At 32.2% G+C, this 17,491-nt stretch overlaps 1 protein-coding gene and 1 pseudogene across 1 annotated transcript; both read right to left on the reverse strand.

Annotated features, from left to right (window-relative positions):
• Nucleotides 1-2,808: 2,808 nt before the first annotated feature.
• LOC117215231 lies at nt 2,809-3,791 on the reverse strand (annotated as a pseudogene).
• Nucleotides 3,792-15,800: 12,009 nt separating this feature from the next.
• LOC117215230 lies at nt 15,801-17,267 on the reverse strand. Its single transcript, XM_033461624.1, has 2 exons — nt 16,923-17,267; nt 15,801-16,703 (listed from the first exon to the last, which is right to left on the reverse strand). Exons 1-2 carry the CDS (start codon nt 17,265-17,267, stop codon nt 15,801-15,803), a joined length of 1,248 nt encoding a protein of 415 aa, XP_033317515.1.
• Nucleotides 17,268-17,491: the final 224 nt, after the last annotated feature.

Here is a 17,491-nt window from a genome sequence, read left to right on the forward strand (position 1 = left end):
TATCCAAAATCACCCACTTTTTCATATTCACCCTTTAGTTCGTCTAGTTCACATTGAAGGGCAGATTATTTGTCCTTGTGGTTCAAGAACTACATTTTATCTCTTTTGCATCTTTAGCTCCAGCTTCACGTTCCTCCATTGAATTACTAACACATGAATTAAGTTTGGCCTTTTTTTTTTGTTCCAGCAAGTCAACTTCATATTTGTGACTTATGTTATTTCTTCTAATTTTATTGTTAGTTCTTCAATTTGTATTCCAAAAGATTGAACTCTTTTTACGTGCGTGTGTGTGTGTGTTTTTTTTTTTTTTTGTAACTCGTCGAGTTGCAATTCTAATTTTTGCACTTCCTCCTTCATGTCCTCTATGTGCTTCTCGAAATCTTGTGTCGTCCTGTCTTTGTCGGAACATTCTACTTGAAGATCAGCGAGTTGATGCTCGGGATCGTAATTCAATTTTTGGTCGTTAGCAGTAATAAGCTCACGTAACTTCACTTTTGAACTTGATCTTGTTTGGTCTTGATTGTGTTTTCGTGGTGCTTGTGGTGTTCTAAAAGTAATCGTCACGTTGCTTGCATTTTTAGTGCACATTGATACACTGCACTCTGCACAGGCAATGCTTTTGTTGTCATGAAATCTCTCTAACTTTTCAGTAACAAAACCTTTTATTTTATTATTTAATTTTGGATCATGCGCCCCTGGTGAAGATACATTATGTGTTCTCTTTACCTTTATTATGCACACGTTTTCCTTTTGCTCTCAATTTTTCGATCATCTTGTGCTGTTCTATATATTGTGTTCTTATGTTCTTCGCATATAAATCCTGTCGATTGATTTTATCTTTCAGTTGAGGTACATGTTTAATTCTTTACCTTTTTTTTTTTATGGATTTCTTGATAATCTTTTAGAAGTTGCTCGTTATATTTGGAAAGCTTTCTCACTTCGTCTTCAGCTGTTTCCTAACGGGATTTTTCTTCTTCAAGTTTTTCTGTAATCATTTTTTCTAAACTTCTCCATTTATTCTGTTCTTCTTCGAGTAATTCATTACGTTTCGGTATCTGGCTATCTTTTCCTTTAAAACATTTTATTTTATCAGAGAGTTCTCCTATTTTCAAACTTGCTTCATTTAAGGTAACTTTATGAATTTCCGATTGATGCTTTAACATTTGATGTAAGTCTTCTATTGCTGTTTCACGTTCTTTCAACTGTTCATTAAATTCGTTGTTTAGCATATCCACTCGAGAAATTTCGAGTTCTTGAGCATCGTTTCTTCTTTTAGAAATTTGGCTTATTTTCTCTCGCCTGCTGCTACATGTTGCTGTCATTTTATCAACTTCTTTCTTCTTTTTTTTTCTTTTTTTTTTTGAACTTAAAATCTTGATTTAAGGTTTGTGTTTCACTATATGATTTATTATTATTAACTAGTTCAACATTATTTTCAGTAGATTTTTTTTCGCGTGATTTTTATACTTATTTAAATAGTTTAACATGAGCAAATGCATCGTACGTCAGATATACCATTTTTAATAAATTGTCGCCTTTACAACTCGAGTTACCTCTGAACGAGTCGCATGATTGATCAATAAGCCATGAGTAATTATGCAAATTCAGTTTTTTTCATCTATTTATTTGAATATTATAACAAAGACTTTACATTGAATATTTTATTAAAATTGTAAGTTTTTCATAAACGCTTCAAAATCCACAGTCTATTGATCAACTCCTCTATCCTTTCTCTTTCTCCTCACTAAAATAGATAAATTCCTAATGTAGTTTGTGGATAATATTTTTTTTTTTTTCTAAAGCAAATCACATTTATCATCTGATATATTTTTTGAAATAATTTCTGTCTGTACATTTTCTTCTTTTTCCTTACTCCTCTTTCTCTTTCTAATGAATTCTTTTTATTCCGTAAAATAGTTTTTGTATATTCAATTTTGTTAAGTGCAATCCTTATTTCTGATAACTTAGTTTTATTAGATAATTCTTGTGAATCTTCTACTACATCTTCCATATCATTTTGAGTGCGGCTTCTACCTTCAGTAAATTTAATATCTTGAACCGTATCATTAATTTCAATAGCTCTTTCGGTATCAAGTAAATCGCACTTATTATTTAATATACCTTTTGAATTGACTTCTGTCTCTGCAGTTTCTTCTTTTGTATCTTCTTCGAGTTTTCTTTGTTCTTCTAATCCACCCTTCTCATTTTGTAGGATCTTCCTTGTATCTTCATCTTTTTTAACTTCGACTTTATCCGATCTCCTAGGTCTGCCTCTATGTTTCGCTTCATCAGTTGCTATTACACCCGTTACTGCATTATCATTTTCTACAGATTTATACCTATCGCTATCACTAGCTGTGTTCGTTAAAAGAACTTCCCTTCGTTGACGAGTATCAGTTGTTTCGTTTTCACTATCTGAAATTGATTTTTGTTTAACACCTCTTTTTTCTTCTTTGGCAAATTTATTTTCTACATTTTCCGATGCCTTTTGTTTATTAATTATTTCAGACTTGTCTTCGATTAATTTCGTCTTTAAAGCGCTTCGCAAAATTTTATTTGTGTTTGATTGTCTGGTTTGATTATAAACAATTTCTTCAAATTTTGGCGAAGTAGCAGGCTTTGCAGCAACATTATAACGACTGCTCCGTTTACTACTATCTAACATAGATGGAGATGGATTCTTGTCATCTTTATTCTCTAAAGACTTCTCTTGTGTATTAGCATCTAAATTTCTCGACATAAGATCTGCTGAAGTTTTTGATTCTGTAGTGTCACACGCATTTTTCGCTGTCATCATTTGGTCTTCTTCTATAAGCAAATGTTCATTATTGTAAGCATTATCTCTTGCTTTTTGTATGGATTCTAATGATATATTTTGTTCAACGTTGTCTACTGATTTTGTATCATTTTCAGCAGTTGATTTACTAACTGCTTCTAATTCCTTCGTTTCAATTTGGTTTTCTTTATTTGTATCGCCGTCCAAAATATTTCTCATTGAAATATTATCCTTCTTGTTATGATCTTTTTCTGCTTCTCCTAAACTTTTACTTTTTTTGTCAAACCATTCTTGTAAATTTTGAGTATCTTGTGACGAAGATGGTGACAAATCATTATACAATACTGCAATATCTTCTTTCCTTCGTTTCACAGACTCTTTCTGGTATTCTGTTGAGCTATTGACATCAAACATTAAGTCTGTTTTAATGAAAATATAATCCTGTGAAGCGGTGTCAATTGATACTTTCTTTTCATAGGAATTTTCTACATTAGACTGCAATTCTTTTGAAAATTCTTTCAAAACCATTTCTTCATTTCCTACAGTAACGTCTGTTTTCTCCAAGCTTTTGTTCAAATTATTAGAAACTAAACTACCCTGATAACTTCGACTAGTCGCTGCTTTAATAGTCTCCTTTAACAGTTTTCTTAACTTGATTTCGTTCTGCTTCTGCATAGCGTCTAGTATGGCCCGAATACTTGGATCCACACCAGTAGCCATAGGGCTAACAGAAGATGTGTCTTCTGATTTTTTGCTCATAGTGGTTATTGTACTGTTGTTGGAGTCTGTACTAGCGAAGCTATTGTGACGAGTACGATAATATTTAAAAGAATCCAGTTCTTTACCTGAATATTCTTCTTTTCGTGACCAGTTTCAGTTTTGGTGATGACCGTAGTCCGCTTTCCGTAGAAGTCGTTTTCACGCAAAGTGAGCTGATCTGCAGTCGATCGCATCCGAAATGCGTAATTTCGTTTTCTTGAAGTTGATGGATCCTGGCACGGATCGCCAAAATGTCACGTAAAATGGATACTTGGGTTGCGAGAGAAAAGAAAGCTGAGTCGTAGCCCAACTATTAATTCTCTTTAATCGAACTTTATTATGACTTTGGCACTTACAGTAGAATAACGTTGAACAGAGAAAGGGGTGTTGTACAAGAACAGCAACTAGAACGAGAACTCACCGGGCTGGGTGAAGTCTCGGCTTATATACACCCTGGCTTGGGGATGTTGGGGGGTTTGGTGTGGATTCCAAGGAGTCCGAAAGTCGGGGTTGGGGCCTTATCTCTGATGGGGACTAAGATGCGTCGCGGCGTTGGCGTCCGACAGTCGGGAGTCGATGTCTTTTCTCTGAGAGGTAATTGGTGTCACACGGTCAACGGGACGAACTCTCCATCTAACAAAGGCATTAAGTAATCCTATAGCTCTCCTTAAAAGAAAGATTTGTAGCGGCACATGGCAGTAAACATTCCAACGGTTTCTGTCCCGTAGCTCGCCACACGCAGATCCTATTCTCCGGGCAGGATGTTTACCAGATGTCGACGCGTCTCCACAGTACGTGATCGGCTAGCCCGAGGACCGTCATAAACACTAATATCTAGTTACCTAAAATCCTTTAACAGATACACAGTCTTTGTCCCAGTTACGGGAAGACAGGAGAGACCTATTTTTCCACGAACGACGTCTCCCACTAGCAACCCTCCCTCAAGGGCGGCTAGCATCCTTTTCTAACTACCGATATGGAGATTGGCCAATTAGCAGCAACGTCAATTTCCCTTACTTTCCGAACGTAGGATGTCCCCGACAAATCCGATGATCTCGTGTCCTTAGACACACCCCGTCATATTTTTCCTCTGGGGTATCACCGGGTCGGAAAGTCTCTCTCTCTTGCAGTCTCATCGACAAAAAAGGATTAACTCCTTACGGTCAGCGAATATTAACACAGAATCCGACTTAGATTTTTTGCGAGTACGTAGGACTACCGTCCCGTTGCCCGCGGATTCGTTATTGAACCTAGGATCATTGTCATTAGTCTCTCGAGTATCTAATTACCACGGTTATGTGTCCGGTTCTATGGTAATCGTATTTGCACTAGTCAATGTCTTCTCTATTGCATAACGACAACGTGTAACCCAAACGAAGATTCGTTTCACGCCCCTAACCCTAATTCTAATGTAAACCCGACGTATATATATATAAATAAATAAATAATTATAAATTAATATTACCTATTATTAATAATAATTTAATTATATATCTCAAGATAATAAAATATTTATAATTTATATTAATTTTTATATATAAATATTTAATTATATATAATGCATTTTTTTCAATTCAAAGTTAAAATATTTATATTTATATTTTAATTTTTTTATAAAATTAAATATATGTATAAAGATTTTAAAATTAATATATTTAAAATTAATAATTATATATTAATATATACTTATATACAAGATAATTCAATTTTTATCAATTTTATTAAAAAATTTCAATTTTTTATTAAAAAATTTTATTTTATTACGTTAAATATTTATAAATTATTTTAATTTAATTATCTAATTAAATTATTATTAATTAATTATAATAGCAATATTTATAATAGTATTGTTAATTTTTTATTTTTATATTTTAAAATATATATATAATGTACGTATCCATTATGTATTTCCAATGTACGTACAGCAGATACTCACAGGAAAAACCAACGAGACTAATAATAAAATCAATGAATTAGAAAAAAAGAGCTATAGACAAATATCTTATAATATACCGTGGCATAATCTGCAATTTATTATAAAATAATTGATCCGAGCAGTATCAATTATAAAAGAAGATGGCTGAATATGATAGACACTGTCGAATACTAATCAAATATAATCATTTAGTTAATCTTTAAGATTTAAGTTAAGATACATCTTTGAGGAATCAATAAGTCTTTCGCTAATAGCCTAATAGATCTCTTGATAGATCAAACGAAGAAATACCTAACCGCGATTACAGCCAATTGGTACATATTATTCGATACATAATTAATATTTGTATCACGTACAGCGATGCAAGTGGTATTGAAGAAAATAGCCATTTCATGTTACAACTATAACGAGTAAATTTACTCGTTTAACTTGAGAGGAATTAAAAAGGTACCTGACTTTTAAATAAGCATTAAATAAGAAATTTAAATATCGCAGACGGTGATGTAGGTGTTATTCAAGAAAAGAGAACATTTTATTTTGTAATTAGCACGAGTAAATGAACGAATATCGATAATATAATATAATGATTAATATGAATTTTATCTGGCTGATTATTTAAATACCATAACATATTTCACAGTAACATCATCGACTGCCGTTAGGCTCTTTTCCCTTTTTGTTCAAACTAATTGATAGTCGAAAACTAGTATCAAGGAGGTGTGAATTTAGTCTTAGTTTGTAGAAACTATTAAAATGATAAAAATGGATAGCGTATTAAATCGTCGAAGGCGCCAATTTACGATAAAAATTAAGAAATTGTTCAATTTTATTTTATTATAATGGAAAACCCGTCCTTTGCTATGTCAAGAGATCGTTAACGTTTGATTGACATCTCGACACCTTGTCAAGATATATAAGGAACGCGGAAGTCGCGCGCGAGCTCTTTCGTGCCTGAAATTCCGGACAGTGAACATCCAAGAAGAATTTAAATATAAGGTAAATAAAAAAAATATCAAATAACAACATTGTAACTAGTAATTTATAACGTCTAAGCCATTAATTTACAATACTTGAGAAATTAATTTATAATATTTAAGCTATTAATTTATAACATTTAAGCCATTAATATATAACATATAAGCAATTAATTTATAACGTCTAAACTATTAATTTATAACATTTGTTGAGATATGTATAATTTTCTGTGTTGGACTGGGTTAAATGTGTAGTAGAGATACTTGTATGTGAATATCAGCGTGTGGATGTATGTGTGTGCGCGGCGTCTCGAAAACAGATGAATGTAAACTGTTCAGTCCGTTAACAGTCGGGTATAGAAGAAAGTACTGAGACGCGTGCAAGTGTGTATCGATGAATATATAAGAAATCGTCCATGAAATAAATATATTACTATTTTAAAATTAATCCTCAGTATAAATTTAGTGTTCTTATAACATTATTTCGACTTCAAAGATCCACAATTCTCAACAACATTTGTGCTATTAATTTATAACATTTAAGTTATTAATTTACAACATCTAAGCCATTAATTTACAACATTTGAACTGTTATTTTATACATTTAAGTTATTAATTTATAACATTTAGGCTATTAATTTACAACATCTTAGCCATTAATTTACAATATTTGAACTATTATTTTATACATTTAAGCCATTAATTTATAACATTTAAGCCATTAATTTATAACATTTAAGCTATTAATTTTCAACATCTAAGCCAATAATGTACAACATTTAAACTGTTATTTTATACATTTAAACTATTAATTTATAACATTTAAGCTATTCATTTATACCTTCTAAGCCATTAATTTATAACATTTAAGCCATTAATCTAAAACAATTACATCATTAATTCTTAACAGTTATACCAATAATTTATAACAACATTTTCCCATTAATTCAATGTAATTATGCTCTTAATTTATAACAGTTGTACCCTTAATCGGAAGTAACTCTACATTCATTGATTTTAATCAATACCATAAATTCGTAGTGAGTGAATTAAAGATTTATTTTGCTTTATTTTATTAACGAAATCTATCAAGTCTTTGAAGTGCTATTTCATTTCCATATAGCATTATATTTTAACACCTATTTATAATATTTTAATTTTAATTATATTTTAATATCTGAATACAGTATTCAATTTCCAATTTCACTATTTCGTATAAAATCTGTGGTAACACAGAGTGTCGATGTATGTGTCACGTAAAATAACAAAATAAAAAAGGAATTTGAGGTAAAAAATAAAAAAAGAAAACTTTATTTTTTTTCTAACATCAATACACTTTACAATCTACTTCCGAACTCTAGGCGTGACTTTCTAAGACTGACTCTTATGATTTTACTTTCGATCGGATCCGATTACTTTCTTTTGTCATCCCTCAACATCCCCACCGTCCATGCATTTGCTAGGCGTCCGCGATCGTTGCCACGTGCTCTTTCTTCTAGAACCTTCGGTGGAAGGACCGTTGGGATGTTGATGGTTCATTAGGCACTTCAGCGATATACATTGTCGCCGAGTGCTTTATCTCTATCGTCAGTCCGTCGGATTTGAAGTATGCCGGTCGTGACATATGTAACGATATATGGTATAACGTTATAACGTATTACTTTACATGATATAACTTTATAACGTATTACGTTATAACGTAATACGTTATATGGTATGACCGTATAACGTATTATGTTATATGGTATGACGTTATAACTTATTACGTTATATGGGATGACGTTATAACGTATTACGTTATATGGGACGACCTGTTTCTGTCTGGAGATTGATTCCTAATACAACGTGTGTCCCATTATATCAGCATCTCTAAAGTACAATTCTATGTGATTTCTAGGGAGAACAATACAACCGATCCACAACTTCGTCAGGCAAAACGTTTATCCCGTGACCGTGGCTACGTTCGGCGACCAGTTGTCACCTCGAACCCACTTTCGCTTTCACAAATGTCAAACAATTACAAATGACAATTGCTTAATTACAGTTATGATAAAATCTAGGCTAAAGCATTAGAAGGCTTCCTCAAAATTGCAAAGGGAAGGCTCCGGTTTTCCTTTCATCTCCGACATATATAATAATCTGTTAATAGCAGCGTTCTCTTCAAGTTAACTACCCTCATTATCCCAAAAGAAATAAGGGATTGAACGATTCGTGGCGTCGATTAGTCAATCGTAACGGAAATTTACGACTCCCGTTGGCGCACTTCCTCGAGATCGCGTCTCCCCACGAACGTGCGAATTTACATATTTAACAATATATATATGGCGGGTTAATGTTGAAATTTTGGGTGTTTGGGCGTTAATTTTAGTTTCTTTACATTTTTTTTCCTTTAGGAATACCTGCACTTTATCATTTATGGAAGTTTTGTTAACAGAAACGAAAAATTTAGAAAAGATATGTATAATCAAGGAATCTCAGGATAGCACACTTAGACTGCAGATTTTTCTGTATGCAAAAGTAAGTCAAAGGAAGAGGATGAAGTTTTCTTGTATAAGGCTTTGTTTCTGCTTGAGCTAGCTTACAATCAGATACGTTCAGTGTGACAGAGTATCGACAACTATTTCAAACTTTAGCTTTAAATACAAAAAGTTTACGCGCAAAAATAAGCTGAAGAAAAGAAAAATGTTTTTTTTTTCTTGTTTGACGTCTTATCCTGTCTGGCGGTATGGAATTATTCTGTAAAAGCCTGTATATGTACAGAGTATATAAAAAATACACTTATTTGACCGGACCACCCTAATTCTACAACTCTGGATGATACAGTTTTACAAACGTCTACTCATCGCGAGGACCAACTTGCCAACTTTTCAAAATAAGCTATGAGTCGCAATTGAACCGTTTTCTGGAGAAATGACGTTGAAATTCCATTGGGTCTTACATCGAGATTATTCGCAACAAGTTTATATTTCGCAGTCAGGTAGAAAGTAAGCAATGTGACATTAACGAGAAAACAACAAGTTTTCGTTAGCAGGTGGGATAGCCAGTGATAAACAGAATGGAGCAATCAGCGTGATTTCACATTATTACAGAATTATCTACTACGTGAAAAAAGACTTTCAAACAAAGATTCTGATTTTATTAGCTTTCTTTTAGAATAAATAGAAAATAAAATTTGTAAATAACAATTAATCTCATTATTTTAAATAATATATTTAAACTTGTTGAAATTGCAAATAATTTATTTCTGTCTTTTAACATTTAAACAATTATTTAAATGAAAATTTATTTAATAGTGCCCAGTATTGCGCGCAACACATTTTTGGAACAACGAACAATTCGATAGTCGGTAATAGAGATAGATGGCAAAATAATTGGATTTATTGATAAAATGAGGATTAAATTGATTAAAAAAAGTAAATTGATTAAAATGTATACAAATCCTACATATACAAGAATAATATCTTGCACATCATGGTATCCAAATATATTTTCCCAGTAAAGTTCCATTTGATCCTCGTGCTAAGTAGCATACGGTGCCAGCAAACGTCAATTTTTACAAAATTTTGCATGAATCAATCGATCCAGAGGCTCCGATCCTCCAAAATCACGCTAGTGGACACTTATACGCCCTGACACTTTTTATACATGCTGTACATAAAAATATATCTATCGAAACTGTTGTTATTTCTATACTCAGAGGTAAGATCAGAGTAGTTATTATTTTATTGAATGGATAAATCAATTACACCGTTCTGAGCCAAAAAAAAGCCTTTATTGCACACGCTTACAAAAACTAGGGATAAAAACAAAAAAGCATCTTAAGCCTATCGATTAAATCTATCGATTGTAACTAGCATCATCCTCTAGTTACTATTTCTTATCACTAACGCATCTGCATATGGATGGCGAGCACGAACTCACGTTGTCATTTTCAACAGAAACTTTGATACAAAGTACGCAGATTTGTGTATAAATACATTACGGTTGAAAAATTGTTGAATATTTACTACTGTGTATCTGTTATACTTGATCGTTAACACCTGTTTTTTTCGCCTGCCTAACTTACTATCCTCAAAACGTTATCAGATTATACATTTTGTTCGGCTGATAAAATGGAATTTCTTGGAATTTAGAGCTCCCTTTACATTCACTTGTTATTGTACGAGTATTTTGCTCGTTCACCAGCCGTTCACTCATTTTATTTTGCAATCGTGACAATTTGATGCTGATTCTCCACTCTGTATAACGTGTTACCTACAAACACCGATATGTATATAATCTGATGCATTAATTACTATACGATACACCATGAGGACGTTAATACACGCAAAACGAAATAGATAAACAGTATCTGCTAAAATTATAGCTATAATATATAATATAATATAATATAATATATTTTTGTTACAGTCGACTTCTCCAAAAGTCAAAAGCTTGTCTTGTTATTGGCACGTACCGTAAACACTCGACTAATTGCGTATTTCTTAAAGCTATATTTCTCCTCTTTACAACTTTTTTACGAGATTAGTTTGAAATCAGCCCAATTGATAAACCATTTCAATTTTCAATCTCCTATATTCAAAATTTATTATAATCAATTCTATTTTAGTTTTTGCTATCAAAGGAACATAAATTGGAAGTTGAAACAAAAAACATGGGTTCTAATTAAATATTACTATCTGCTTCTATTCTTAATCGTTACGAATTATTTATACATTATTACCAATTATCAATTGTTTATTATACATTGCTCGTTGCATTCACCCTATTACCCCTACACTTCCGTATCATCAACCATATTGCTATCTTCGAATAATTTTCCTCAAACGCAAAATCTCCCACATACCTAACCTTTTAATTTCAAAGCTAATTAATTCAGGGACATCTTCGATCTTTAACAAGCGTGTATCCTACCAATGATTAGCAGCTACTCTTCATTAATTCATTAATTCATTGATTCAATCTGTAACGTTTCGAGTATGTACATCGCATGTCGTATCATTGTATCGGTATTGTATCTGTTGATTCGAAAGATAGCTGGTTACTCAGGTGGCTAAATTGATCTCGCCATAGACGAAACTTATTTGTGTGTCCATCTATGTATATATAAAAGATATACACAAGCAAACAGATAAGGCAATCGAGAATCAATGGATTCAATAGCCGGTAAATATTTACAAAAAAAGGAGATACCGCCGATTTTGACATTTTTTAAATATTTTGTTAATGTTATCAGTTTGAGTAAGATTTTATTCGAGGATTGCCGTTCATTAAAAAGTTAATATCAAAAAAGTTCAATGAGTCATTTGCATTTAAGAGAGCGTACTTAGTCAGATTCTTAGTAAACACTTATCCAACAGCCGATCATTTAGTAATTTTCGATTCGATTATTCGTGTTCATTTTTTCGTGTTCGATAACGTTTTGCAGAAGAAGATTCGATTCAATGTTTGTAATATGTCGTGTATACAATTTTAATAATTACATTCGATAATTGCAAAAAAATCGGGACTGAAACGTTACAATTATGGAGACGTAGGAACGACTCTATTCCTCAAAATTGACAACGCGAATGAAAGAGAAAGAGAGCCTCGTTAAAGGCTGGCGATAAGTTGAAAGATTCTTATTTGCGATTTTTGATCAATGAAATTTTTGCTAATATGTTTCTCGCGTTTTAGTGGTTAAAATGACACCAAACACGATAAAATTTGGAACATATTTGCTTACTTAATAATTGATAATTAAATATTATTCATATTATATCATGTTTGATCTTATTTTAGTCGGGGAAATCCTACAAATGCGTTAGTGGAAATTTAATTTTAAAAAGCCTAAAATAAGGCAATTTTCAGTTTCGAATGATTACTCGGATACATTGTCTCAACGATAACTGATAATATTGGATCATGTTACACTGCTCGATCGCAATGGACCGCCAAATTTCCGCGATACCTCAGGGAAATCTGTCCTTCTCAAAGTGGACACGACGGCTGTGTAACTACGTAGAGGACTTTTTCGTGCAATTATCGAATGTTTGTACTAACCGTTTAATTTTTTGTTCCAAAATTCTTATTCTTTATATTAGATGAATAATTCAAATATCTCACTGTGAAGTACCTGTGTTATTATTGATTGGTGTTTTATAATTATATTAAACAACGAATACTGAATAACGAAGTATTTTTCGGTTAAGGATTTCTTTCGTTATTCATAATTAATAATTATTATACATAGCAATTTCGACAAAGTAACGAAGATGTAGATTCGAATTCGAGTACGATAAGTAGTCACAGAAAATTTATCTTTTCTCCAATTGATTGCGTCTCCTAGTTTAATGGTGTTTTATAAACGGGCCGCTTATCTTGAAAATGGTAAATCCATTTTCCTTTGTTTCGGAATATTGAAACATTACGTTCGATTGGACTATTTTACTACGTTTTATGACCTTGAGTGACCTTAAATGACCGCGATATTTAAATCCGTCTTCAAAAGAGCAACAATGGGACAAATAGGTATTCAAAACTACACGGCTACACTTAAAAAAAAACGAAGCCTATTAAAGTGTTCTTTAAAACTCGTAAACGCGTCCATCTGAGAAAAACTTTTTCCATCGCGTAATAGCCTCCTCGAAACCAAACAACTTTTGTTTCAAACATTTCCCTGCGTCTCAAAAAATTGAAAGAATTATTCAGGTGGTTTGCTGTTGAAGACTCAGCCTGTATATCCCCAAAATTCCATGTAGTTCTGATTGTTAGGCAAACTGATATTGTAATCTAACACGAGTCAACCTCATCAAGGGGCGAGAGGGAGGAGGTGTCAATAGACTAAACACAGAAGTATTCGCCTCTATATGTACCTCTATTCGCTATTTTGAACATGAACAGAAAGATAACAGTACGGAGTGGGTGAGAAAAGCATTAAGAATTTTGATCCAGCATTTTTTAATCTCTTTATTGTGACATGAAAACTACGGAAAAAGTAATTTAAAAAAGCGACCAGATATCAATGACCTACGAAAAAGATAAAATTCACCCGGACAGAAAGAAGGAAGAAAACTATTTAACGTTTCATCAGAGAAAAAGAATCGAGGAAAAGGCTTGGTTATTGATCTTGTGAGACAGGAACGTCATAAATGCTAGTATAGGTAATCTTGCAGAAGTTGTTAAGAATCTTTATCGTAGTTTGGTATGAAAAATATCGAATAATTTGGATTTCGAATCACATACAAAATAAGATGTAGGGGAGAGTCGCACAGTACCTTGTGCTAGAGTTGATAAAAATGAAAATTTACAAAGTGACTTTATAGCACAAATGGAACTTGATAAAAGTAGGAAAATTAATTTTATGAAATTCAATAATACGAATTGACGAATTGACAATGTGCAAGAATAGTAATGTCGGAATTTGTAGGAAACGAAAAATTGTCGTCCAGTACCGATCAATTATTTAATTATTTGATCTTTTGCTCTAAATGGTTAATAATGTTTTAAAAAGTCCTCTAGATGTCAGTATACATATTCTTATTCAAATTTGATTATTATGTATATCGTATGGAAAATACTTAATATTTTCTTGATCTGCGCATTCGACGTGTGCCCAGACTTCACATTCGTCGTTTTTGAAACATTGAAAGCTTCAGTGACCTGTCTTTGGGCCATTTTATTTTTGAAGAGTAGCTTCGAAGCCCCATTCATGTTCTCCTCTGACCATTTCTCTCTTTTCTGTTTTGGATTTTCAAACATTTTTCTATGGGAAAAGGTAGAAGAAAAATTAAACGGACACCTTCTAATTTAGTCTCAGTTGCCAAAATATTGAACTTACAGGTAAAAGAAATTCGGTCTATGACTAAATCATCGGTATTGGACGACAAATACGTTGAACAAATACGTTTTAGATTATAATGTATATAATATACAAAGGAAATTATAAAAGTGGGGCAAATAACTGGTAATTACACTTAATAAATTAGATATAGTATACATTAAAAAACATTTTACTTACCTGAAAAACAACATGTCAACTCTAGAAAATAATTTTTAATTTTCGAAATATCAATGTATATGTTTGACATATCAGATCAATATGGCTCCGAAATATGTTACACGAAATTGTTCATTTTCATTTGTTTGTTCCAATAAAAGCGCTAATATCTGGTGAAAAATCCTATGTATTTAGAAATTAACAGAAATGTTAAGTGAGCTGTTATTTTGCCCGCATTGTATTTCTTACATGTAATGCCTGTTACACGTTTTATCTTTAAAATGGTAAACTCATTATTTACTCGAGATTTATTCCTAGCGCACAAATATTTTTCAATAGAGCGATGCAAAGTTTTACTGTATCTCGGATCATCACAAGTTAATCAAAATCTTGAGGATTCGATTTCACCTGCTCAAAGTGACTTTTGCAGGCAAAAGAAATTGTTCCTCGGATACTTTAATATTTTTTACTAAATTTCATCAAAAATAGAATTTTATTTGCTAATAGAAGATAACTATGTTTTGGTACTGCCGCTTCGAGCTTTTTACAATCCACTAGCGATAAAAAGTTCGCGTACAAGGTAACTAGCGGGCAAAAGAACGGTATAAAGCATAGAGTATAGAGTATATTAGCGTATCTCGCTTAGCGTAGCTAAGCATAGAGTATCTCGCGAATTATTACACAACAGTGATAATAAGGCAAATCTAATAAAATTTACTTCTCATTAAAAAGTCGTACCAAAACAATTATTTATTAATTGGTTTATTTATTAATTCTTAAGAAGATACATATAAATAAGAAAAAATGGTAAAATTTGATTAGTATAATAAAAGTAATATATGCCTATGATCATTCTAAAGTATAAAAAGTGAAATAGTCTTACGTTCATTGGTATATTTTAAGAACACATACATCTTTTAACGATAGTTGCAATGTAACATCATTTTTATATTACACGCAAGGTATGGCAAGTATTCCTGCTCTAAGGCACAATTTGAAATCAACAACATTCAGTTTAACAAATTATAACTTCTATTCGTTTTCCATCATGGAATAACGCGGTGGTGTCTTCCATATTGCACTGGACGTGCGTTGTAATCTACTCCTATCTATATTTTCAAACATTTCAGTTAAATCTGGTGTGCACATTCTTCTATCAAAGAATTTATAGACTGCTTTCTTCGGAATTTATCGTTGCATTGCAAGTTCATTTTCGCGTATGTACGCTAAAATTGATAAAAATTCCAGTACTCCATGCATTATAATGTTTATTAACTCATTAAGTAAAACAACACTTACATTGCGCCTAATGTGGAATTGTACGACTTGGTCTGGCTTCATCGTCCGATGTGACGTCGTCAGGTCGTCAGGTGGATCTTACTGTTTGGAGCTATATTTTGGATAAAATATCGAATGAATAATAGCTTGTGTTTTTATAACAGAAGAATACTTTGATACTGTTTGTAATGTTACCTGCAATGTCATCATCTGAGTCTCCTTCTTTTGTTTCGCTAATAAGATTTTTTTTGCTTTTTCGACAGATCTTCGTGCCAGTTTTTGAACAATGGCTTTTTCTGAAATTTTTTCTTTTTCAAAGGCCTCGATTCTCCTTCTTACGGGCACATTTTTCTTCATTTCATTTTGAATGTCCTGTTTCGTCATGTTTCTATTAGACATTTCCCTTTCACGGGATGGCTCATCTTCTGCGAATAATTCTTCGAACTCGGTGAGTCCAATCGCTTGATTCAGCTGCTGAACCTCCTCCTGCAGAGTTATTGGCGACCGTGATGTAAATTTAGGTTCATTATTTTTTCCTGTACTACTAGCCAAGTTTCTATTAATTACTACCGTTTCGTTTGATTTTATTGGTGATAAAGGTTCTACAATTGCGGTAGCGTCCATCATCTTCTGCGTATAAGTAGAATTGATGTCCATCGTGGAATTCATAAGAGGAGTAAATTTCTCAAGTGCATCCTCGCACATTGAAGGATCTTCAATATCATTTCTTGCTGATGGAATTACTGTATCATCAATAATATTAGAATATTTACCCTTCGTGTTTTCACTCCGTGAAAAAGTTCTCTTTATATTACTATCTCTTGTTGTCATTGAAGACTTTAATGGTTCAATCCTTTCTGGCTGTATTGCATCTTCTTTTGAAATTGTTTCGCTTAAAACATTCTTTTTTGTTTTACTATGTTTTGTAGGACCTTTTGTGTTTTTTTCATCTGAACTACTTCTAGCACTTTCCTTTTTTTTAGGTCGGCCTCCACGTTTCCTCTAAAAATTTAGAATATATTTAACAACGTTATAGTAGTATTTATATACACAATGTACATACAATTGTATAAGCAATTAGATTTTGACGTATTAATTAACCGATATCAAACATTATTGGGTACTACATATAAGGGTTAGTATTGATTAGTAACATAAGATAAGATAAGATTAGTAACATAAGATTAAAAGTATTAAATTTCATCATAATATGACACAAACATTTACATTACTGTCATCATCAAGAGATAGCCTTCGTAATTTTGTAACAAGTGACGTTGACTGCTGCTTTTTAATATTAATTGCAGCTTTTATTGCAGCCTTTCTTTTTGTTCGGTCAATTGTTGTTTCCAGCACATCCCCAGTTTTTACATCTTTATTTTCTGTTTTATCATGTACTGCTGAATCTGTTACTGTATTATCAGTATTGATAATATCATTTTCTGGGATAGTCTCTTTACGGCGACAACCTTTTTCCTTCAAAACTTTCGGCCTCTTTGTAGTTGAAGGGCCAGGGACTGATTTGGTAATCATTTCATTAATCTCCTTCTTTGATCCAGTATCCATATTTAAAATCTACGAATAAATGATATGTATTTAATATATACATTAAACTATACTTTTTAATAATACATACCATAATTTAATATTATGGTTGAAATTATGACGTATATAGCAATTAATACATACACATGTGTTTAGTTCTATTAACTTAGAAGCACATGTAAATTAAAAAAAAATATATATATATATGAAACAATAATAAAATAATGAAGTAACATTGAGAATAG

Source organism: Bombus bifarius, unplaced genomic scaffold (assembly GCF_011952205.1).
Source record: "Bombus bifarius isolate JDL3187 unplaced genomic scaffold, Bbif_JDL3187 scf7180000009459_frag, whole genome shotgun sequence".
Lineage (NCBI taxonomy): Eukaryota > Metazoa > Arthropoda > Insecta > Hymenoptera > Apidae > Bombus > Bombus bifarius.